Raw genomic sequence first — 23,740 nt, 5'->3', positions numbered from 1 at the left:
GTGTGATCAGCTGAAAGGTTGACCACCTGCTGATGTGAGTAGAAAGCTGATGAAGGCAGTTTTTGTTAAGCAGAAGCCCCACAGAAATTGTTGCCTTGGTCTTGTAAAAACCATAGTGGCACCTGGCTATCTGCACGCAGTTCCTGTGCCCCACCTTCCAGAGGAGCTAATGGAGCTAAAGATGGAGAAAAGGAGTGGAAAGTGGAGAAGACACCCCAGAGGATGATATACTTCAAAAGGAAGAGATGAGCTAGAAGTCCATAGAATTATTGTGTTGGTACAGAATATTTTAGCTTTAAGTAACAGGAAGTTCGGCTTTAGAGGTCTTCAATAAATGGGGGTTTATTTTCCTCAGATTAACAAGAAGACTAAAGAGGCAATCCAGGGTAGACGTAGCAGTTCTGTGATGTTATTAGAGACTTGGGCTTCTTTATCTTTGCTCCACCATTCTCTGAACTGGTTTGTCCCCTCATGGTTTCACGATGTTTTTCACAGCTATAGACAGGTCCATTTTCTGAGCAACAACAGGGAGGCATGAAGGGCAATGCCAGCCATGTCTGTCCTTTTTTCATCAGGTAAACAAAAACTTGACCAGAATCCCCCAGAAGACTTTCTCTTTTGTTTCATTAACTAGAAATGGTTCACTTGACCACACCCTCCTAGCTACAAGGAAGTCTGGGAAAGCAAATACTTAACTTTACAAGGGAGAAAGGTTGATAATGACTGGGGACAGCTAATTCAAAAGCTTGCTGCTACACTGACAGAGAAGAAACCAAATTCCAAACCCTAATGTTCTCCTATGTTATTGTTCCTTTACCAGGCAGCCAGTATCAACTTTAGATTCAATGAACCAAGGGATTTCTTTTAAGACTATTTGTTCCCATCATTCTCTTGCTAATTATTTTTTTGGGGGGTGGTTATTCCCAGCATTTCCATGGCAAGAATATATTTGCTTTCCCTAAAGATGTGGAAGACAAATTCTCTCCAATTTTCACCCACTTCTTCCATTTTTGGTGTTACCTGTCTAGCTCAAAGGCCACTGACTTGCCATATGCTTCTGATCCTAACCTATTCCACTCCTGGTTTCCAGCACAAGTAGGAGGTCTGAAGAACCACTCAGGAAGGAGGGCAAACCGGCATCAGATATGGGGGCTAAATCCCTCCTCCCAGAGGATGCCCCTCCATGGGTGGGTGTTTGGCTGACTCTCACTTCCTGTCTGCCACCTGCCCCATTCTGCCCCATGTTTCCTTTCAAAGATGCAGTCATCCTGGGAACAAAGGGATGGCAGCAGCATGTGCTGAATGCCCCCCATTCTCCGTGGTTGGAAATGGTGAGAGTCGTACCCTTGCACACACCCTGGATACAGCTGGCTTCCTGCCAGTTTGTCTCTGCTGCTTTTGCTCTCTGTGGTGTATAGTGGGCTTATAGTGGCTGAGAGGGCCAGTTTAAGAGTCACAGATTTTAATTCTGCTTCCTGACACAGTACCTGGCAAATTACTTAACTTCTCTGAGTCTGAGTCTCATCACCTATGAAACGGAGGTATTAGTAAGAATTTACCTCCCTATGGTTTTTGCCAGGATTAACTGTGTTTAGGGCAGATCTCAGCACTTACTAATTTAGCTACTGTTCCAGCCACCGCTTACTACTATTCCAGCCTGGATTTGGGCACCTGCATGGGGCTGCTTGTCTTTCAAGTTCAGGGTCTTTGGGTTCTAGAACTATTGTGGGGCTATTGCTTAAGTAAACGTTTGCGCTTTTATTGTTTTCTAAATGAGTATAGATTGCTAATGAAGTGTTAAAACAGTAAGCTTTTCTCAAAGTTACAGTTCAAATTCAAATCAAATTTGACTAAAATTTACCATATTACTATGTGCCAAACAAGTATTGCAGTAATCATATCTGTGTATTCTTCCCCCCCACCTTATGAATTCTGTTGTCCCTGGGGAGACTGTGAGCTTTAGAGAGCTGTGAATCTTCCATGAATTCCTTATAAACTAATAGAAGTGAAGGAGCCTTTGTTCAGTTAGATCCCTGTGTATGTGCTGTGTCAACAACTTACAAACTTTACTTTCAGCAAGTAGCTTAACCTCTCTGATCCTTATATGTACCACAGGAGTTAACATTCTCCCTATAGGGCCACTACTTGAATGGTTCGATGAGAAAAGCTATGCAAGGCTCATCACAAGCCATTTTGACATAGTAAAGCCTCAACAAACATTAGATCTCTTTCCGCCTATTTTTAACTAGATTTTACATTGTTTTCTTCCAGGTTAAAGTTTTGTGTTTCACTTGTCAGTCCTGGAAACCGTAATAAAACTAGCAAGTGATACTTTCATAATAGATAGTGATGCTAATTTTCTTTGTCTTTTTTTAACAGACAACTGGATATGGCCAAGAGGGGAGGTTTAGTGGACCCCTGAAGCCCATGACATTTTCTATTTTTGAAGGCCAAGAACCAACTCAAATGATATTCCAGGTAATGGCTACTTTTGATCACTGTCACCTTGATTTCTCCAGCTCTCACAGTAGACTTTTACTCTTATCTACTCTGCAACAGGAAGTAAAATAAAGGCTTGACAGATCTCATGATCAAGAATAATATCAGAAGCTATGTTAATAAGAGAGATGGGTGGCCTCAGTATTGTAAAGTGTTGTCTGACACCCTCATTTGGATTTCTTCAGTTGCGTCTGGGGCAAGCTCTCCCGTCCTGGGAGAGGGGATCTCGGTGTCTGTAGGCTCTGCCTTTCCTCCAACGGTGGGAAGAGAACCAGTTTTGGGAGTGGGGTGGCCATCTGGCTGTCAGGCTTAGTGGTCATGGCTGAATGTTTCTTGTGTGTGTGTGTGTGTGTGTGTGTGTGTGTGTGTGTGTGTGTGTGTTGGGGTGGAGGAGTAGGAGATGAAAGGGATTTCCTTCCTAGGTTCACAAAATCTTTGTGCTGGGAAAGACCTCAGAGACTTTTGATACCAAATGGTCGTTTTACATATAGGAAAACTGAGGCTTACATAGGTTAATGGCAGAGTTGAGACTAGAAAACAGTTGACTTCTACTCTACCATACTCTCTCTGTCTATATTGTATTGTGGAGATAATGCAGGAAACCTGGCTTTGGTAAGATGTGCCTTTGAACTCTTTTTTACAGTGTTGGGGAAGAGTTGCAGATTCTCTCATTCAGCATCACTTGAAATATTGGGTTGGCCGAAAAGTTCATTATGTTTTTTCCATAAAATAAAAGATGCTTATTTCTCATTTTCAACAATAATGTTATTGATTTGGATATTTTGAGTATGTTGGCTATATCCTGCTATTGGCTTCTAGTGGGTAGCAGCCAGGGGTGCTGCTAAATATCTTCCAGTGCGAAGACAGATCCGCAGCAAAGAATTATTTGGCCAAAATGTCAATAGTACCAAGAAATGGCACAAACCATTTTTGACACATTTAATCAGTCACAGCACCTTCTCCCTATACTGCACAAATCTTTTTTTGCATTTCAGGTGCATTCTTACCTTTCTTGAAATAATAAAGCATAATATGCCAAAAATGTTGCATTGTCTTCCATTTTCAATATTAAGTGGCTGCACAAAAATTCACCAGTTTTGAATTTTTTTAAATGCAAACTGCTATGACAGCTGTCACAATACAACCTAACAAAATTATTTTGAATGAAGTTAAAGACAACTAAGCACTACTAAGAGCCATTGTACAGAAAAAACGTAATGGACTTTTTGGCCAACCTAATATTTTTGCCTGGAGTTAGGGTGACACAAAACAAGCTCATTGCTCCATGAGGCTGATCCTTGGGTTATTAAAGTACCCTAAAAAAAAAGAGAACCAAATAGCTACAAACTTTTTTCACTAAGGATTTTCAACTAGCCCCAGCTTAGTACCTTCAGAGGCTTCCAGGTCATAAGACAGTATGATACAAATCTGAGATAGGTCACTTTTTTCTTTTTTCTTTGTATTAGGATATATCTCACATACCATAAAACCCATCCTTCTCAAATGTACTGTTCAGTGGTTTTTAATATCGCAAAAAGATGTCCAACCACGACCACTATCTAATTCCATGACATTTTTATCAGCTTTAAAGAAATCATGTATGCATTAGCAGCCACTCCTCATTCTCCTCTCCTCCCAGTTCCTGGCAAAAACTAATCTACTTTTGGTCTCAGATTTGCCTACTTAAACATTTCTTATAAATGAAGTCATACAGCATATGGCCTTTAGTGTATTATTTCTTTTTACTTAGTATAATTTTTTCAAGGTTCATAAATACAGTAGCATGTATTAGTACTTCATTCCCTTTTTAATGGCTGGATAATATTCCATTATATGGATATACCACAGTTTGAATATCCCTTTATCAATTGATGGACACGTATGGCTAATATGCATAATGCTATTATGGACATTCATGTACAACTTTTTGAGAGGATATATGTTTTCAGTTCTCCTGGGTGTATACCTAAGACTGAAATTGCTGAGTCATGGTTTAACTTTTTGAGAAACTGCAAAACTGTTCTCCATTCCCAAAACTATTTACATTCCCATCAGCATTGTATAAGGTTTCTTATTTCTCCAGTTCCTTGCTAACACTTGTTATTATGTTTTTTAATTATAGCTATCCTAATGAGGGTAAAGTGGTATTTCTTTGTGTTTTGGGTTTGCATTTCCCTAGTGACTAATGATGTTGAGTGTCTTTTCATGGGCTTATTATTATTTGTATATCTTCTCTGCAGAAATGTCTATTCAAAACCTTTGCCTATATTTTAATTGGATTATTTGTCTTTTACTGATATAAGAGCTTTTTATACATTCTCCATACAAATTCCTTATCAGATATATGATTTCAAAATATTTTCTCACATTCTAAAGATTATCTTTTTCCTATCTTTTTATCTTTTGATAGTGTCATTTAAAACACAAAAGTTTTTTATTTTGATGTTCAATTTATTTTTTCTTTTGTTTTTTGTACTTTTGATGTCATATCTAAGAAAATATTGTCTTATCCAGAGCCCTGAGGATTATGTCTGTGTATTCTCAGAGTTCTATAGTTTTAGCATTTACAGTTAGACCTTCGATGTATTTTTAGTTAACTTTTGTGTATGCTATAAGGTAGGGATTCTTCTTTTGCACACGGATATTCAGTCGTTCCAGCACCATTTGTTGAAAACACTATTCTTTCCCCTTTGTGTTGTCTTAGTGCCCTCATTAGAAATTAATTGACCGTAAATATAAAACTTTATTTCTGAACTGCTTCTCTCATGTCACTGATCTATATACCTATCTTTATGCCAGTACCACACTCTCCTGAATACTGTAGCTTTGTAGTAAATTTTAAAATCAGGCAGTGTTAAGTGTTCCAGCTTTGTTCTTCTTTTTAAATATTGTTTTGGTTATTCTGGACCTCTTTCATTTTCATATGAATTTTAGAATCAACCTGTCAATCCTACAAACAAGAAAACTGTCATTTCAGTAGGGATTGTGTTGAATCAGTGTTTCAACTTGAGGAGTATTACTATCTTAAAAGTATTAAATTTTGCAATCCTTGAACATGAGATGGTTTTCTATTTATTTAGATCTTTAATTTTTTTCAACAGTGTTTCGTAGTTTTCAGTTCACAAATCTTCTATTTCTTTGGTTAAATTTATTCTTAGGTAAGCCTTTTGTTTTATTGTAAATAGAATTGCTTTCTTAATATTATTTTCAGATTTTTCCTTGCTAGCATACACATATACAATTGATTTTTGTATATTGATCTTTTTTCCTGCAAACTTACTAGACTCGTTTATTAGCTGTCATAAAATTTTTAAGATTCTTTAAGATATTCCATATGTAAGATCATGTTATCTGTGAATAGATAGTTTTACTTTTTTCTTTTTAATTTGGTTGCTTTTTATTTCTCTCCGCACTCCCCCTCCCCTGGACTTCAAGTATACAATGTTATTTAGAAATAGCAATATTAGACATCCTTTTCTTCTTCCTGATATTATGGGGGAAAACTCACTGTCTTTCCATTAAGTACAATGTTAGCTATGAGTTTTTCTTAGAGGCCCTTTATTAGGTTGATTAAATTACTTTCTATTCCCCATTTATTGCATATTTTTTTTTACAATGAAAGGATGTTGGATTTTTGTCAAATGATTTTCTGCCTCTCTTGAGATACTCATTTGATTTAATGACCTTAACTTAATTGATTTTTATATGTTGAATTAGCTTTGTATTCTGGGGTAAATTCTACTTGGTCATCATATATAGTATTTTTATATGTCACTGGATTCGGTTTGCTAGTACTTTGAATCTATAGTCATAAGAGATATTGATTTATAATTTTATCATATTGTCTTGTCTGGTTTGCATATCTGGATAATAATGATCTCAGAATGATTTGGGATGTGTTCCTTACTCTTAGCTTTTTTGAAGCATTTGTAAAGGTTTGGTGTTAACTCTTTTTTTACATGTTATGTAGAATTCACCACTCAAGCCACATGGTCCTGGGTTTTCCTTTGTGGGAAATTTCTTTATTACTAACTCAATCTCTTTACTAGTTATAGTTTTATTCAGATTTTCTATTTATTCTTTAGTAGGTCTTGGTAGTTTTTTGTCTATATAGGAATTTACTCATTTCATCTAGGTTGTTTAATTTATGAGAAAACAATTATAGTATTTTCTTTAATTTTTCCTTTCTCTGTAAGGTTGGTAATGATATCCCCTCTTACATTCCTGACTTTAGTTATTTGAATCTTGTCTCTTTTTTCCTTGGTAAGTCCAAATGAAGATTTATCAATTTTGCTGACCTTTTCAAAAAATCAGCTCTTGATGTTGTTGATTTTTCCCCTTTGCTTTTGTATTTTCCACTTCATTAATTTCCACTCTAATCTTTATTTCCTTTTGTTTGCTTTGGGATTAGTTTATGCACCCATTTTCCATAGTTCTTAGGGTGGAAGATTATTTATTTGATACCAGTTTTTTTTTAAATAAGCATTTACAGCTACAGCTTGGAGATATTGTAGGTTAGGTTCCAGACCATCAAAATTAAAGTTAGTATCACAATAAAGCAAGTCACATGAATTTTGGTTTTCCAATGTATATAAAAGTGATGCTTACACTATATTGCAGTGTATTAAGTGTGAAATAGCATTTTGTCTAAAAATGTGCATAACAATTTTAAAATACTTTATTGCTAAAAAATACCAACAATCATCTGAGCCTTTAGTGAGCCACAATCTTTTGCTTGTGGAGAGTCCTGCCTCAATGTTGACAGCTGCTGACTGATCAGGGTAATGGTTGCTGAAGGTTAGGGTTGTAGAAATTTTTAAAAATAAGACAACAATGGAACCTTCACTTGAACACTCAGAGTTTATTGAAGGGTTATTAATTGGCCTAATTTTATTATTGTTGTGTCTCAGAGAATAGAAAGGCTCAAGAAAAGGGAGAGGGATGAGGGAGTGGCCTGTCAGTGGAGCACTCAGAATACAAACATTTATTAAGTTCACCACCTCATATGGACACGGTTCATGGTACCCCCAAACAATTAGTTGGTTGGCCAAAAAGTCTCTTGTTTTTTCTATATGATAGCTTTAGTAGCAATGGTTGTCTTTAACTTTATTTGAAACAATTTTTGTTAGATTATATTGTGACAGCTGTCATATCAGCAGGCATTTTTTTAAAAAGCTTATCAAAATGGGTGAATTTTTGGTTAGCCATTTTAACATTGAAGACAGAAGAAAATATGCAACATTTTCATCACATTATGCTTTATTATTTCAAGAAAGGTAAAAACACAACTGAAACGCAAAAAAAGATTTGTGCATTGTATGGAGAGGGTGCTGTGTCTGATCGAGTGTGTCTAAAGTGGTTTGCCAAATTTTGTGCTGGAGATTTCTTTCTGGACAATGCTCCATAGTCAGATAGACCAATTGAAGTAGATAGTGATCAAACCAAGACATTAATTGAGAACAACCAATGCTATACCATGAGAGAGATAACCGACATACTCAAAATATCCAAATCAATAAAATTATTGGTGAAAATGAAAAATGTGTCTTTTATTTTATGGAAAAAAGCTAAATGGACTTTTTGGCTAACCCAATAAAATAGTAATATCAAAGACCATTGATCAAAGATCACTATAAAAATATAATAATAATGGAAAATATTTGAAATATTGAGAGAATTACCATAACGTAACACAGAAACATGAAGTGAGCAAATGCTGCTAGAAAAATGGTGCTGATAGGCTTGATGGATGTAGGGTTGCCACAGACCTTTAATCTGTAAAAAACACAATATCTACAAAGCACAATAAATAAAGTTAAGCTCAGTAAAATGAGGTACGCTTGTACAGATTTCTCTCTAAGTACTGTTTAGTTTGCATCCCATTATTTTTGGTATATTTTGTTTTCACTTTCATTTATCTAAACACATTTTCTTATTTCCTTTTTAATTTTCCCTTTGACCTATTGGTTATTAGAGTGTGTTATTTCTATATATTTGTGCTTTTCCCCAATTACTGTTGATTTTCTATTTGTTATATATTATTGAAAGTGAGGTTTTAAAGTCACCAACTATATTTTCCTTTCAATTCTGAGTTTTTACTTCATGTATTTTTTTTGTCTTGATAGGTATATATATGTTTATAAGTGTTATAGTTTCTTGATGAATGACCCTTATAGAATATCTTTTTTTTTGTCTTTAGTAGGCTTTTTGTTTTAAATTGATATTATTATAAGGTCTTTTGTTCCCCTGATAGTATAGATTAATTTCACCCTTATTTTGAAAGATAATGTTGTTAGATATACAATTGGCAGTTGTTTTCTTTCATACTTTGGATGGACGTATCATTCCACTGCCTTCCTGCCTCCATAAGAAATCTGCTCTTCTTTTTATTGAGGATCTTTCGTATATGATGAATCTTTGCACTTTCAGGGTTCTCTCTTTGTCTTTCATATGTTTGATTATGATGTGTGTACATTTGGGTCTTTTTGAGTTTATTGTATTTGGAGTTTATTCAAGTTACTGGATAAATAAATTGATCTATTTTCTCAAATTTGGGGAGGTTTGGTTATTCTTTCTTCAAATAATCTTTCTGCTCTTTTCACTCTTTCCTTTTCTTCTATGCATCCCATTATGCATGTATTTGCTTGATGGTGTTCCAGTGTCTCTAGAATTCTGTTAATAATATTTCTTCATTCTTTTAAAATTTTCTTCAAGATGAATAATCTCAATTGATGTATTATTAAGTCCATTGAATCTTCCTTTTATTCAGATCTACATTGGGCCCTTTCTAATGAATTTCTTATTTCAGTTATTACACTTGTCGACTCCAAAATTTCTACTTGCTTTTTAAAATTAATTCTATGTCTTTATTGATATTCTCTATCTGGTGAGAAAATGTTCTCATACTTTCCTTTAATCTCTAGAAATAGTGTCCTTTAGTTTCTTAACCCATTTAAAATAGATAATTTAAAGTTCTAATCTAGTAAATTTAATATCTGGGCTTCCTCTGGGCTTCTTTTCCTGTATGTGGCCTTTTTTTTTTTATTTGCACAGCTCAGAATCATTTGTTGACACTGAGCATATTAAATACTATGATGTGGCAACTCTAGAAATCATAGCCCCTCCTCTTCCAGGGTTTGTCGTTGATGTTTGTTTAATTACTTTCTTGAACTAATGCTGTAAAGTCTGTATTCTTTGTCATGTGTGGCCATTGAAGTCTCTGCTCCATTAGCTCAGTGTTCAGCTAATGATTGAACTGAGACTTTCTTAAAACTTGAACTTATGAGTCTCCCAGCCTTTGCCAAGGGGCTCTGTGTGCATGTTGGGCACACCTTCAAGGATGTACCAATCAATTTACAACTCTGTTTTTGCCTTCACTTCCTGCTTGTGGGAAGTCTCAAGGTCAGCCAGAGGTGAGAGATTAGAGCCTTCCCAAGTTTTCCCCAGGCATGTGCACAGCCCTACTCATGAAGGTGGTCTTCTAGGCTCCCAGAATATATTAGAGATTTTCAATGTGCCTGAGGTATATCTTATTCACCATCTTTACCTTTAAGTTGTTTGGACAGTTTCTTGTTTGTGTTTACTGTTATTACTGCCCGAGGCAGCCCCAATATTAAGCAATTGCTGCTGATTACTTTAGGCAGATTCCCCAAGAGAAAAAATTGTTTGCAATGAATAAACTCTGAATTGGGGGGTGGGGGTGGGGGGTGGGGGAAAGCCCTGCGAGTAAGCCCTGTGTGAAGTTTCCAGGGAACTTCAAGACAGGCCACATAATAGCGTTTCTCTGAGGATGGGGAGTTTGGGACACTCGAAAGCCCTTTGCCCGCTCTGAGTATTGTGGTTGTGAGGCTGTTGGTTTTCAAGGGTACTGCATATCTTGAGAAGGGGCAGTGAAATTAGGACAACTCAAAATAACTACAAAGCTTAGTTTTTACTAATAGTAATTTTCTTAAACACTTTTTTTGATTTTACAAACATTTAGTTCTGATATTTACATTTTTTTTTTTTGCCAATTTCTTACTGCTTTTATGAAGGGAAAGTTTTTTTTGCAGATCCTCACTTCACCTTTCCCACTGATACACAAGTCTTTTACTTAAAATGCAAAATAGCAATACTTTTATTTATTATATAAACAAGATATCAATAAGCAAATAATCACACAAAAAAACCTTCTTCTCCCACAGTCCTACCCACTTAACACATCAACTGTTTTTTAAAGTTCCGTTCCTTGCCCACTGAAATGAATACTTTTGGTACTGCAAAAATCATAGTGTAGATTTATTCTTATATTCTCCTTTTGTTACTTTACATCATAACATTGTTTCTTATTTTCCTTCATAATTTGTAGAATAAACATTACAATGATTAAAACTGTATCAAATTTATGTTCTATAATAATTTTATCGTCTTTCTTTTTCACCATTTATACATTGTCAACATTACTGGTATTACAAATAAGGCTACTTATACTACAAGTTGTAGCTTACTGTTTAAAAAATATTTCCTTAGTATAAATTTTGTTTAGTTTTGTTTTCTATCAAGGGCTACAAATACTTTATTTTATGCCTCAAGTTATTTCCAAAAAGATTATGCTAACTTACATTTCCATAAATAATATGTTTTTTATATCTTTTATAACATCCTGAAACATTGGCTATTATTGATTTTTAAATTTATTAATAAAAATATATGAAATATACTAAAATTTATTACTGAGGTTGAATAACTTTTTTATCTGCTTTATTTTCTGGAAATTTTCTATTCTTGTGATCATAAAAGTGCTATAACTTTTCCATAATATTATGATAACTGTGTGTGGTGCCAGCTGGGTACTGGAAATATTGGGAGGGGCACTTTGTAAAGTATGCGATTGTCTAACCACTAGGCTGTACACCTGAAACCAATATAAAATATTATTGAAAGTCATTGAAGAGTAAACATTTAGAAGTTTTAAAATTTAAAATAGTGCTGTAGCTCTGTCTATAGTTGATATTTTCTTCACTTCTGAAAAGAGATAGTCATATAGAATCTTATGAAGTTACGGTCATTTTTAAAATATTTCCCTTAATATTAAAATATCTCTTAATCATTGTCTCAATGGTTGGAAGTACTAAATGACATCTTTTTAAATCATAACAATAAAGCTGCCCTTTTAGATATTTCTTATAAGTTAGTAATGAGATAGCTTTCAGATATTACCAGAAAAATCTCACCTAGCTCCAGTTATAGTTGAAACCATCAATTAACTTTTGTTAATTATATTAAAGTATATCAGACATTGTTTCTTGAAGAAAATGTAGTTTTAACATTAGTTAATGTTCAAGCAAACTTTTAGAATGTATCGCTTTATTTATTTATTTTTATTTTTGGTAAAGATTTTATTTATTTATTTCTAGAGAGAGGGGAGGGGAGGGAGAATGGGAAGGAAAGAAATAACAGTGAGTGGTTACCTTTCATGTGCCCCCACCCCCGGGACCTAGTCTGCAACCCAGGCATGTGCCCTGACTGGGAATCGAACCAGCAGCCCTTTGCTTCTCAGTCCAACACTCAATCCTCTGAGCCACATCAGCCAGGGCAGAATGTGTCACTTTAAAAGCTCATAACTTCTTAATTAATGATTGTACAACTGAAAACATTACCTGAAACTGGTGACTTTATACAGATTCTACAACATTGTTCTTTCTTACCAACTCACCTAACTTTTGTTTTTTCCAGTTTAAGGCCCGCCCTCCTGCTGTGACTTTCAAACTAACTGGGGAAACAGATGGAATATTTCAGATACAGCCAGATGGACTTCTGTATCACAACAAAGCTCTGGACAGGGAAACGAGAGCTGTTCACAAACTTCAGGTGAATTGAGACTAGAAAAAGTCACCTATGAACCTTTCTGAGCATCCTTGGTCCTGGAAGTATCACTGGCACCTTCACCCTGTGCATAGAATCCTGTTAAATCTCTCCTGACATTTATGGCATGCTTTGCAAACCTAATTTGTCCATTTTTTAAAATCAAGTGCACAGGGGTATAGCAAAGTCTCCTCTTCCTTAGGCTTTTTGATTGCAACCACCCAAATTACATTGCCAAGGCCCTCAGGTAGCATTACATGTATGGCATGGTCAGGCACCTGGATCAAAACCAAACCAACATTTCTCTGGCATCTATCTGCCTGTGTCTGTTGTGTGGACCCTGAATCCACAAAGAAGACAATGTAAGTGCTGGGATGGAGCTGCTTTGGCCCTTGTAAGAAGCAGAAATAACCAATGGTCAGTTTTCCTGTTTGGTATTTGAATACACAGGCATGATAGACAGCTAATTGTGGGAAAAAAAGAGCAAACCGAAAGCTTTCTGTCTGGTAACTTCTACTTTTGGATCTGCAGGTAGATCCAACCATTAAAATGCTTCTGTAAGAGGCCATGGGACTTCCATAGCCTCAGGTTCAAAGTGTTCTTATTTCACTGACTCTAGCTATTTAGAAAAGAAGCATGTCTAGTGTCCATGATAACCCACCACAGGCAAAACAGTCATGGTCATTCAAGTTTAACGAATAGGGCCCCTATTTTAGCAGCTCCCAAATTTGGGCTTTTATTGGTATGTTTCTCCCCTACAGTTACTATATATTAGTTCTTTGAACTCTAATTTCCCTCAAATGACTTCGTTGTATGATGCAAAGTCCAAATTTACCAACTCTTTCTCTTTCTACATCAGGTCTCAGCCGTGGATGCTAATGGAGCTACAGTGGAGGGCCCAGTTCCCATCACTATAGAAGTGAAGGATATCAATGACAATCGACCCTCGTTTCTCCAGCCAAAATACGAAGGCTCAGTAAGACAGAATTCTCGTCCAGGTAATAGACAGGAGTCTGGAGGTATTTATGGAAAAATGGAAGGGTATCAGGCAGAAGGCACAGATTTGTGTGGCTAACAGCTGCAGCTATCACTCATTAAGCACCCTATTTTATTTAAATTTTACAGCAATTCCCTGGAAGTTGTTTTATTATCCCTATTGCTCAACCTTGGCTCCATTGAGATCTTGGGCCTGATAATCCTTTTCCCTTTTTTTTGGTCAGGTGCTGTTATATGCACTGTAGGATGTTTAGCATCATCCCTGACATCTACTCACCAGATGCCAGTAGCAACCCTACTCCTAAGTTGTAACAACAAAGATGTCTTCAGACATTGCCAAATGTTCCCCGGTGGGGAGGGATCGTGTACAGTTGAGAACCACTATTGTAGTGTGAGCTTTAGAACACTTTAGAGCTCTGTAACACTTTAGAATACTCTGGAAAGGTGAGCTCACTCTTCCACATCCTCCCAGGAATCTCTCATTCACATGGTCACTGTTGGCTCCCATTTCTTTTTCTTCTCTTACTTCCAATCCTAGCTATGATGTATCCATTCGCTCTATTTCTACCCTTTACTTCCAGAAAAGCCCCTCTTCAAGGCATAGGTGTATGCCACAGGCTATGCTGAAATTTGAGCACTGGAAGGAGCATAATGTCATAATAGTGCACAAAACAAAAATGGATATTAGACTTAAGACTCTTGGCCATTTCCATCAACTCACTGTCGAGCTTTCCTCTATGCTACTGAATCTTATCTCTCATTCTTTTTTTTTTTAAAAAAGTTTATTTATTTATTTTTAGAGACAGGGGAAAGGAGAGAGAAAGAGAGGGAGAGAAACACTGATGTTCAAGAGATACATCACTTGGTTGCCTCTCACACTCCCCCAACTGGGGACCTGGCCAGCAACCCAGGCATTGTGCCCTGACTAGGAATCAAACCAACCACCTTTGGGTTTGCAGGCTGGTACTCAATCCCTTGAGCCACACCAGCCAGGGCTTATCTCCCATTCTTTAATGTCCACTTCCAATAACTCAGGAAAAGTATTCCTTCCATTTTGTTATGTGGAGTAATTTCACTGCCTTTGACCCTGAAATTTCATACCAAGGACTTCTAACAAGCTCTGCTAACCAACAATTGTCCATGTCTTCCCCTTCCTCTCTTCATCAATGGAATCGTCTAGAGTAATGGTTCTCAAGCTTTTTGGTCTCAGGGCTCTTGTATTTCCCTAACAAACAAAATGGAGACAGACTCATAGATAGAGAGCAGGTTGACAGCTATGGGGGAGGAGGGGTGGGGGGAGGAGAGGTTGGGGTGGAGGGGTTAGGGGGTGGAGGGATTGAGCAAAAACGAAAAAGGACTCATGTTCATGGACATGAACAACAGTGTGGTGACTGCAGGGGTGAGGGAGGTTAAGGGGGATAAATGTAATAGGAAAAACACAATAAAAAATTAATTAAAAAAATAAAATATAACCAGGGCTAAATTTTAAAAAAAGGTTATTAAGGACTCCAAAGAACTTTTGGATATATCCAGTGGTGTTATGTAGGTTATATCCAAAGGGATGCTGATAAATGTATGATAACTGTCTCTCTGGGTGAAAAAGCCCTCTTGTAGCATTTACTAACTTCTGTGGTAAAAATATTTCTACCATGGCCTATTTTAAGTTACCAATGGTGTTAATAGTTTGCTCGCCAAACTTTTAGAAACTCAACAATTGGTTCTCACAAACTGGCTCCAGTACAGCACTGGTTATATCTACCAATATTTATCATATTAGAAATTAAAACTGAGAGATTTCAAAATATTTATTAATTTAGAGTAATAAACATTATAATAAAAACTATATTTTTAAAGGCAAAAAGAATTATTAAGAATAATGCAGTGTTTTAATCTTCACAAATCTCTCTAATGTCTGAATTAATTGAAAACGGTTGGATTCTTATGTCTGTTTCTGCACTTGTTTTGTTGCCATATCCTATTTTGGTTGAAGCTTATGAAGAAAAACTTACCTCACACAGATATGTAGTTGGAAAAGGGAGGAATATTGTTATACCATTCAGATAACTATGACCATTCTTTGATACTATACCTAAACTCAGCAAGTGGTGGTTTCTTAAAGGCTGGTTACAATTTGGAATCTGGAACCACAGCAATGGCCCGCCCACCTTTTTTTGGTACTCCTTTACACTGAAATCCATTGAACTAATGCTCTGAGTGGGGTTTTTTTTCCATGTGCGTAAGTTTAGACTCGATTGATCCTAAAAGCAGTCTCAGAGTTTCCTAGAGGTCCCTAGAACCCCATCCTATGGGAAGGAAGAAGCGTAAAGATTTATATCCCTGCTGGTATGAATTATGGCATCTTCCCATTCTCTCTCCGCCTCTTAGAAGGCCAAAGTGGCTATGGTTGGTTTGGGTTTCAATTAACATCTTTTTTTTTCCCCTGCTTATATTTTGTTAAATAGGAAAGCCTTTTATGTATGTCAATGCTACAGACCTGGATGATCCAGCCACTCCGAATGGCCAGCTTATTTATCAGATTGTCATGCAGCTTCCCAAGGTCAACGATGTCATGTACTTTCAGATAAACAACAAAACAGGGGCAATATCACTTACCCTTCAAGGTAAGTCAGGTGGTGTCCTCATTGGACTGACTGAGCCAAAAAGGGGACCTAGATCTGTGTCAGCTTCAGAGATATTTCCTTTTCTATTCTTTCTACATTCCATAGGATCTCAGGAATTGGATCCCGCTAAGAATCCTTCCTATAATCTGGTGGTCTCAGTGAAGGACATGGCAGGCCAGCATGAGAATTCCTTCAGTGACAGCGTACCTGTGGTTATTATGGTGAAGGAGAATATTTGGAAAGCACCAGAACCTGTGGAGATTGTTGAAAACTCGACTGATTCTCACCCCATCAAAATCACTCAGGTAGCCTAGAGCTCACTAGATAAATGACCTCACTTTGTAGAAGCCCACCCTCATGGTCTTCACAGACACATTTATTGTGTACATTTTTACATAGCATAATTATAAAGCAAACTAATTAGACAAAGTCTCTGGACCTAATCTCTGGAGTTTACTATCATGGGTAAACCCTGGGATTCATCCAACTCTGTGTGAGTGTGTGTGTGTGTGTGTGTATGTGTGTGTGTGTAATATTTAAAAAAGAGAACTTTATCCAAGATTCAACATTTCCAAGATATCATCGATGTTTGCTGTTCCCTGTCAGTAGTATGGAATATGGCTACACTAGAGTGGGTTATATATGGTCTTTAAAAAAGAAACCTTTATCCAAGATTCAGCATTCCCAAGATACCACTGATGTTTGTGTTCCTGTCAGTAGGAAGGAATATGGCTTCACTGGAGTGGGTTGTATATGTTACACACATCATGTACATGTATTCTTATTCTTGTGGGAAGAAACTCTATCCAGAAGATTCATCTCATCATAGGCTGAGGGGCATAGACAGGACTGGCCAAGAGTAAGAGTTGAGGAGACAACCTTTACCTTTGGAGACCACCCTTCCCCAACTCCATCTCCTCTGTGTGACTCTCCTCTCCATTCACAGGCTCCCTCTTCCCACCTCTGTGGCTGGTGTTCTCACCTCCTCCCTTAGCTCCTATAAATATACGTTGAGCTCCACCCAGGTCTGATCTTTTCTGGAAGATCAGAAGCTTCCTTGAAATGAAAACTGTGGGTTAGTGAGAGAACACTTGGTTTGGAAGTAGATGACAAAAAATCACGTCCTTTTCCAATACTTTAATGATTGATCATAGAATAAGTCATTTAAATATTTTGCACCCAAATCTCTCAACAGTAAAATGGGGATAACAACATCTATAAGGACTGTTGTGGAGATTAACTGAGAGGTCATGTCTGTGAAAGTGGATAGCAGGTATTGATGTTATGAGTGAGTCCCAGTCTATGGTTCCCCTAAGATTGTTTTAAAATGATACTGTTGTTATTAAGGGACTCTGGAATGGTCCATACCTTTTCTATTTTATAACCTCAAAAAATTTTAATTTATTGAATGTTGAATTAATGAGCTTCACCATTAGGGAAAAAAAAAAAAAAGAATGAAAGCAACAGCTATTCTGCTTTGCCAGCTAAGAAGGGATGTCAAGATTCACTACCTTGACAATTGCAGATTTGGGGCCTTTACTAATGTCTTCCTATTTATTATTTTGGTCATCCCCATAAGGACTTGTAAATGCTAAAAAGAAAGAATATGCTTGTTTGCTCTCGGACCTGTCAAAGAAAAGAAATTCTGGGGTGCCACACCCAATGCCCAGGCCTGAGAGAAATGGTTTGGGTGCCTGGAAACCCAGGAAGAAGAGTGGAGGAGGTCAGCTGAAGAGAGGAGAACTCAGACTGAGTTTTTAGGGCAGAAGGAGCACTTATTTAGACCCAGTTCTTGGCTTGGAGAGAGGGCAGTATTTAAATAATTAGTGTGTGGGACAATGGTGCTTTCTTGATAGCCTTCCCAAGCCAGTCTGAGAGAATAGTTTAGTGTGGCAAATTCAAATGGCTGTTGGACCTTGAGCAAATCACTTAAATTATTTGTGCCCTAGTTTCCTCATTTATAGAATGGGGATAATGATAGTCTCTATATCATAGGGCTTTTGAGCATTTAATGAGATAATAGATAAAAGTGTTTAGAATTGTGTGTGGCATGTGGTAAACCTTCAACAAGTGTTAGTATTAGAATATCAGAGAGGCCAAGCTCTCTGTCTGTAGAGAGAAGACTGGTCTTAGTATTGACTTTATTTATTTTGCCAAGTTGTTTATAGAATAACACAAGAGGTTGGCAATTATTCTTAATCCCTGAAGTCTGTAAGACTAAATATTTAGGGAAGGGCTATGCTTTATTTATGTATTATTTTTCTTACTGAAATAATAGCATGGAGAAGAGTTTAAAATGTCTGCTCTTCATTGGTGAGTTTTTGAAACTTGTCATATATCATGGCTTAGTCCTCAGATAATGGCAGCTACAAAGTAGATTTGTTTCTTAGATTGATGTTTTATGGATATGAAGCTTCCACAGTCAGACTTCGAAAATAATGACCACACAAACTCTTTAGAGGGTTCACACACACACACAAAAAGTTGCTTTAGAGAAGAAAAGTACCTCATATGTGCTTTTTCTGGAACAACATGGCTTAGTAAAAAAAAGGGGGCGGAAACGGCTTATTTTAGGTTGAAAATGAAAAATGTAATTCAGTAGTTATAAGAAACCACAGGCATACAACAAGGTTGTCAGAAGCTTCAAACTAAGAGCCAGAAAATTGTTTCTTTTCTTTCCAGTTCTCTGGGTGCAGATGTCTCTTTCCTCACAATTCACTTTGCGCCCTGTAGGTGCGGTGGAATGAGCCAGGTGCTCAATATTCCTTAGTTGAAAAGGAGAAGCTGCCAAGATTCCCATTTTCAATTGACCAGGAAGGAGATATTTATGTGACTCAGCCCTTGGACAGAGAAGAAAAAGATTCAGTGAGTAAAACTGGGAGGAACTTCACAGGCAACAAGACCAAGTCCTGTGCTCACAAAGAGCTGAGAGCAGAAAAGATTTTACTTAAAAACAGTAACAAAAAACCCTAAACTGGGGTCTGACCCCAGTACATTATTGCTCTCAAAGACATGATAATATTCCCACAAATCTGACCTATTTTATTTTTTTCTCATTCCCTAGTTCTAAGTAAATTAGAAATAAGGGGGTAAATGAAAGAGGATTAAAATAGTCATTTTCTCTGCCTTTTAAAGGCTTTTTTTTTTTCTCTCTGACTTTTAAAGTCATGTCTTAACTCTGACCTTCCTGTTGTAGTATGTTTTCTATGCAGTTGCAAAGGATGAGCTTGGAAAACCACTTGCAATGCCACTGCAAGTTTATGTGAAAGTTAAAGACATTAATGATAATCCACCTACATGTCCACCCACACCGACTGTATTTGAGGTCCAGGAGAATGAAGGAATAGGTAAGAAATGAGAGCTATTTAAAGCTGTGTAACTATCTTTCTTATGTTAACTCTGTAATCTGTTTCTCCTCTCTGGCTTGTAAAAGATGTAGAGGTAAACTTGGTTGGTGATCAGTTGCCCATGTCTAGCACAGTATAGCGGTTGAACGCACCTTGAGACTCGCACAGGTACAGTATTCTGCTTCAATTACTATTTGGGTAGTGTTCTTAAATTGGAGCTTTTATGACTACCATCACCACCATTACCACTATTACTGCCCCTGCTAATTACTGTTGCCACTATTAATACTACCTCCCTTGCCACTAACACTAACACCGTAACCACTTACATTACTATCCTGTGCACGTATATAAGGTTATCTCATTTGTAGTGTTTTTACATAGATTCTTATTTGCCCTCAAACAAACTCTGTAACAGATAAAATCTAATCAAATTTGCTAAAAAATTTAAATCAGCATTTACACACAAGGTCAGATACCCTGCAATAAGTAAACACAACAAATGGGAATTGACTTTTGACCCTTAATGCTCCCTCTCTAGGAAGTTGCTAATAATCCAGGAGGCTGGTAGATGAAGTTCCAGTTTTAAGTATTTTTTGTCTTTTTGTTTTTGACTTGCTTTGTTTTCTTCTACAGTGTCCCATGATAGCTTTAGTTTGAAATAGGGACAACTGCTATGAGAACATTATGATTTCTGAATGTTTTATGACATTTGTGGATTTGGGAAGATTTTTGTCTATTGCTCCTTGGTGGTAAGCCCATTGGTTGAACAGGCCGTCTTTTCTTTTTCTTTCTTTTATTTTTAATTTTTTAATCCCCACCTGAAGATATGTTTAGAGAGAGGAAGGGACACACACACACACACACACACACACGCACACGCACACATGAATCTGTTGCCTGCCATATGCTTCCTGACCGGGGAATGAACCCACAATCTAGGTGTGTACTCTGACAGGAGGTCAAACTTGCAGCCCTCTGGCGTGTGGGACAATGCTCTAACCAACCAAGCCACCCAGCCAGAGCTGGCTGGTTTTTCTTAAAATGCCTTTGTCTTTTGTTTCCTGTAGGATTCAGAGATTTTACAAGGTTAAGAGTGTTTTACGGTTACCATGCCTCAGGCTTTGCTGCCCTTCGGGGCAGATCCGCACATGCCTGTGGGCCTTCTCATTGTTTTTTTTCTTTTCATCTCTATTCCTGTCACACACTTTTGACACAGTGAATGCTGTCCTAGTGGCCTGTAGGTACTTCTTGCATGGCTTGCTTTCACAATCTTACGTTTTTCTTCTTTCTGCCAGGAGCACACATAGGCTACCTATTGCCAGTGTGTTTTGCTTAGGTCCTCTCTTTTACATTTATTCCAATTCTTGCTGCAACAGGAAGTATTAAATACCAACTTAAAAATTTTAATTAATTATAAGGGAGAACCTTCTAACAGTGACAGTTGTGTAACAACAGTCAAGAAATACTTTTTGGAAATTTGGGATGGTCTGTGATGTTGAATGAAGGCAGAAGACCCTTGAAGACCTTTCCAGATGATGCCATAAGACTCTTGCATAAGGCCTAACATTTAGCGTATTAGTTGCCTATTGTTGCACAACAAATTGCTCCCAAATTTAGCAGCTTAAAACAACAAACACATATTACCTCACAGTTTCTGTGAGTTAGAAATAAGCCAGGAATTCTTATAAATCAACAGAGATTTAGTCTATTCTATATTTGTAGGCTAAAAGAGATATAAAACAATGCCTCTGCCCTTTGCAGGGCTTACTGTTTAGCTTGATAAAATACTAAATTATTCCTTTGTATGTCTATATTCTCCTGTTGGGAGTCTTACATTAACTAGAGTCTTGTGAGGCCTAATTCTCCAAGTCTTAGCAAAGCCAATGTTGATTTTGGAATCCCGCTTGCTACCAATTCCTGCGTGTTCATACAAGAATTTAGCCTTTCATAGAAGTACCACCTCTCTAAAGTATTTCTGAGTGCCCCAAGGATCACAAATTTGAGAAGCCACTTGTTTCTGGCCTTTGTCACTTAAAGACATGGCACTCCTTTCACTTCTGACTCATCCACAAAATGCTACACTCACACTGAGTGGCATCCTCTACTGGAATTTCCCTGGTCACTTGTCAACAGCCTCGTAGTGCCTCTGAGAGGAAGGATTTCCTGTGCAGCGTGAGAAGCACAGTGTCCTCTGTGTTATGCTCGCTCGTTTTAGCAAAAAGTCCAGAGCAAGGCTGCTCCAACACCAGAAGATCACAGAATTTGTAAGACACTCTTTCGTTCCAGCACACAGATACTTTTTTATTTTAACAAGGGCAGATGCGTGCCACAGAGGTGACTTGGTTGTGATGGAGTCAGAAATAGCAGTTGCAGCCCTGGCTGGTGTGGCTCAGTGGATTGAGCACGGGCCTGGGAACCAAAAGAAACAGCAGTTGCTACTGTACTAAGTACATATCTCCTCTGCTCTGTTGCTCATTGTTCCCCATGTTGCTAATGGAGCTGGACCCATGTAGGTGCCCATGAGCCACACCTACACGGGTCCAGCTCCATTAGAGACATATAGAGGAAGTTCCCTCCCTCCACAATGAAAATCCTCCAAATTTCCATGTAAGTCAGTAGGTGCCCGTTGATATAGGAGAGGGGATAAAGCCTCACTCCACAAATGGGATATATTCAAGTTTTAGTCCCACAGTGGGATTGAGGCCACATGTAGAGAAACCCACAATTCCCATTTCACAGAGCAAAATGATCCAGAACCTATCAGACCTCACCCTGTGCTGAGTGAGGTACTACTGAGTCATAGTCTCTGACTTTGGGAACTCCCTGGGCTGAAGCACTCACAGGAATAAATACTGAGGGCTGTGAACTGTAGGGAGGCAGAGAGGATGCATACGTGCTCTTTGCCTTGTACTGTATTATCTTTGGGGTGGAGTGAGTCTCTGCAAGTGTTCCGTAAAGTTGCTGAGAAGTGACTCGTTTGGCCTTTCTTTAGTTACACCAGTTGCCTGGTACATTAGTGTACAAGGGTGGTAACAAAGTACCACAAAGTCGGTAGCTTAAAACAACAGAAGTTTATTCTCTCAACAGTTCTGAAGGCTACGCTCTGAAATCAGGGTGCCTCTTACGGGATCATCGTTCTCTGTCTCCTCCACATGGCATCCTTTTTAGTGTGTGTGCATCTTTGTGTCTTCTTACAAAAACACTAATCACTAGATTTAGGGCCCCTGATAATTTTATCAAAAGATCCTTAACTAATTACATCTGCAATTAGATACAGAGTTACTAGTTACATCTGCAACTATTTCCAAATATGGCCATATCAAAGTTTTGAGTGAGCCTGAATTTTTGTGGGACACCCTTTGTTATGGGCTGGATTGTGACCCTCTTCCCGAAATTCATATGGTAAAGTCCTCAGTCCAGTAGCTCAAAAGGTGACTATTATTTAGAGATAGGATCTTTAAAGAAATAAAGTTAAAATGATGTCCTTAGTTTGGGTCTTAGTCTAATATAAATTAATGTTGGCATTCCTAAGTCTTGGGGACATGAGTCCCACAGATTCTGGCTCATATAAGATATCAAACAGGAGTGTGTGTGTGTGTGTGTGTGTGTGTGTGTGTAATTTAGTATTTTACTGAGCTAGACTGTACACCTCCCAAAGGGCAGGGGCATTGTTTTATACCTCTTTTACCCTACATACATGGAATAGATGCAATACAACATTCTGAATTCATCACTAACATGGTGTTCTTCCAAGAAGAGGAAACCTGGACATAGACACATAGAGGAATGGCCATGTGAAAACACATGGACCTGACAGCTATGTGCAAGCCGAGAAGAGAGGTCTCAGAAGAAGCCAACCTTGCTGACACCTTGATCTCAGACCTCTAGCTTCCAAAAGTGTGAGAAAATAAATTTCTGATGTTAAAGCTGCTCAGTCTGTGGTACTTTGTGATGGCAACTGTATCAAGCTACTACACTGCTCAACACACTACACCATGGAGAGGGATAGAAGAACCAAAACAAATCTAAGAACTTTAGTTAGCCTTTCAAAGTTATTTACAGAGCTTTCTAGGAACCTGCTTATCCAGTGGAACAATTTTAAATAAATTAAATAGAGTTTGTAATGGATAAATTTCCTTCTTTCTTTCTTCACAGTTAGCAGTATTGGCACTCTTACTGCCCATGACATGGATGAAGCAAACACTGTCAACAGTGTTTTACAATACAGAATTGTGGACCAAGCCCCTAAGTATCCCAAAGAAGGACTCTTCCTGGTCCAGACCTACGCGGGGGTATTCCAGTTAGCCATACAGTCCTTGAAGAAGCAAGATTCCCCTCAGTACAACTTGACAGTAGAGGTGTCCGACATAGGTCAGTATTACATTCGCTGTCAAGAGTGAAAATACTTGTTTTCCTTGTAGTTGTGGTTTG

The 23,740-nt window shown here is 37.6% G+C and overlaps 1 protein-coding gene across 1 annotated transcript in view; it reads left to right on the top strand.

Moving 5' to 3' along the window:
- Positions 1-23,740, top strand: part of CDH17 (cadherin 17) — an 87,152-nt gene that overhangs the window by 36,508 nt on the left and 26,904 nt on the right. The window contains exons 3-10 of the mRNA XM_054590135.1: positions 2,380-2,478; positions 12,214-12,348; positions 13,202-13,340; positions 15,801-15,959; positions 16,065-16,264; positions 18,693-18,824; positions 19,156-19,306; positions 23,465-23,680. Of these exons, the coding sequence (XP_054446110.1) occupies positions 2,380-2,478; positions 12,214-12,348; positions 13,202-13,340; positions 15,801-15,959; positions 16,065-16,264; positions 18,693-18,824; positions 19,156-19,306; positions 23,465-23,680 (1,231 nt within the window). The remainder of the gene's footprint in view (positions 1-2,379; positions 2,479-12,213; positions 12,349-13,201; positions 13,341-15,800; positions 15,960-16,064; positions 16,265-18,692; positions 18,825-19,155; positions 19,307-23,464; positions 23,681-23,740) is intronic.

The sequence above is a fragment of the Pteronotus mesoamericanus genome, unplaced genomic scaffold, assembly GCF_021234165.1.
Source record: "Pteronotus mesoamericanus isolate MK-2021 breed Mesoamerican mustached bat unplaced genomic scaffold, CSHL_Meso_final scaffold_174, whole genome shotgun sequence".
In the NCBI taxonomy this organism is placed as follows: domain Eukaryota; kingdom Metazoa; phylum Chordata; class Mammalia; order Chiroptera; family Mormoopidae; genus Pteronotus; species Pteronotus mesoamericanus.
Note: the sequence above shows the minus strand (reverse complement) of the source record. Positions and strands in the feature narration are given on the sequence as shown.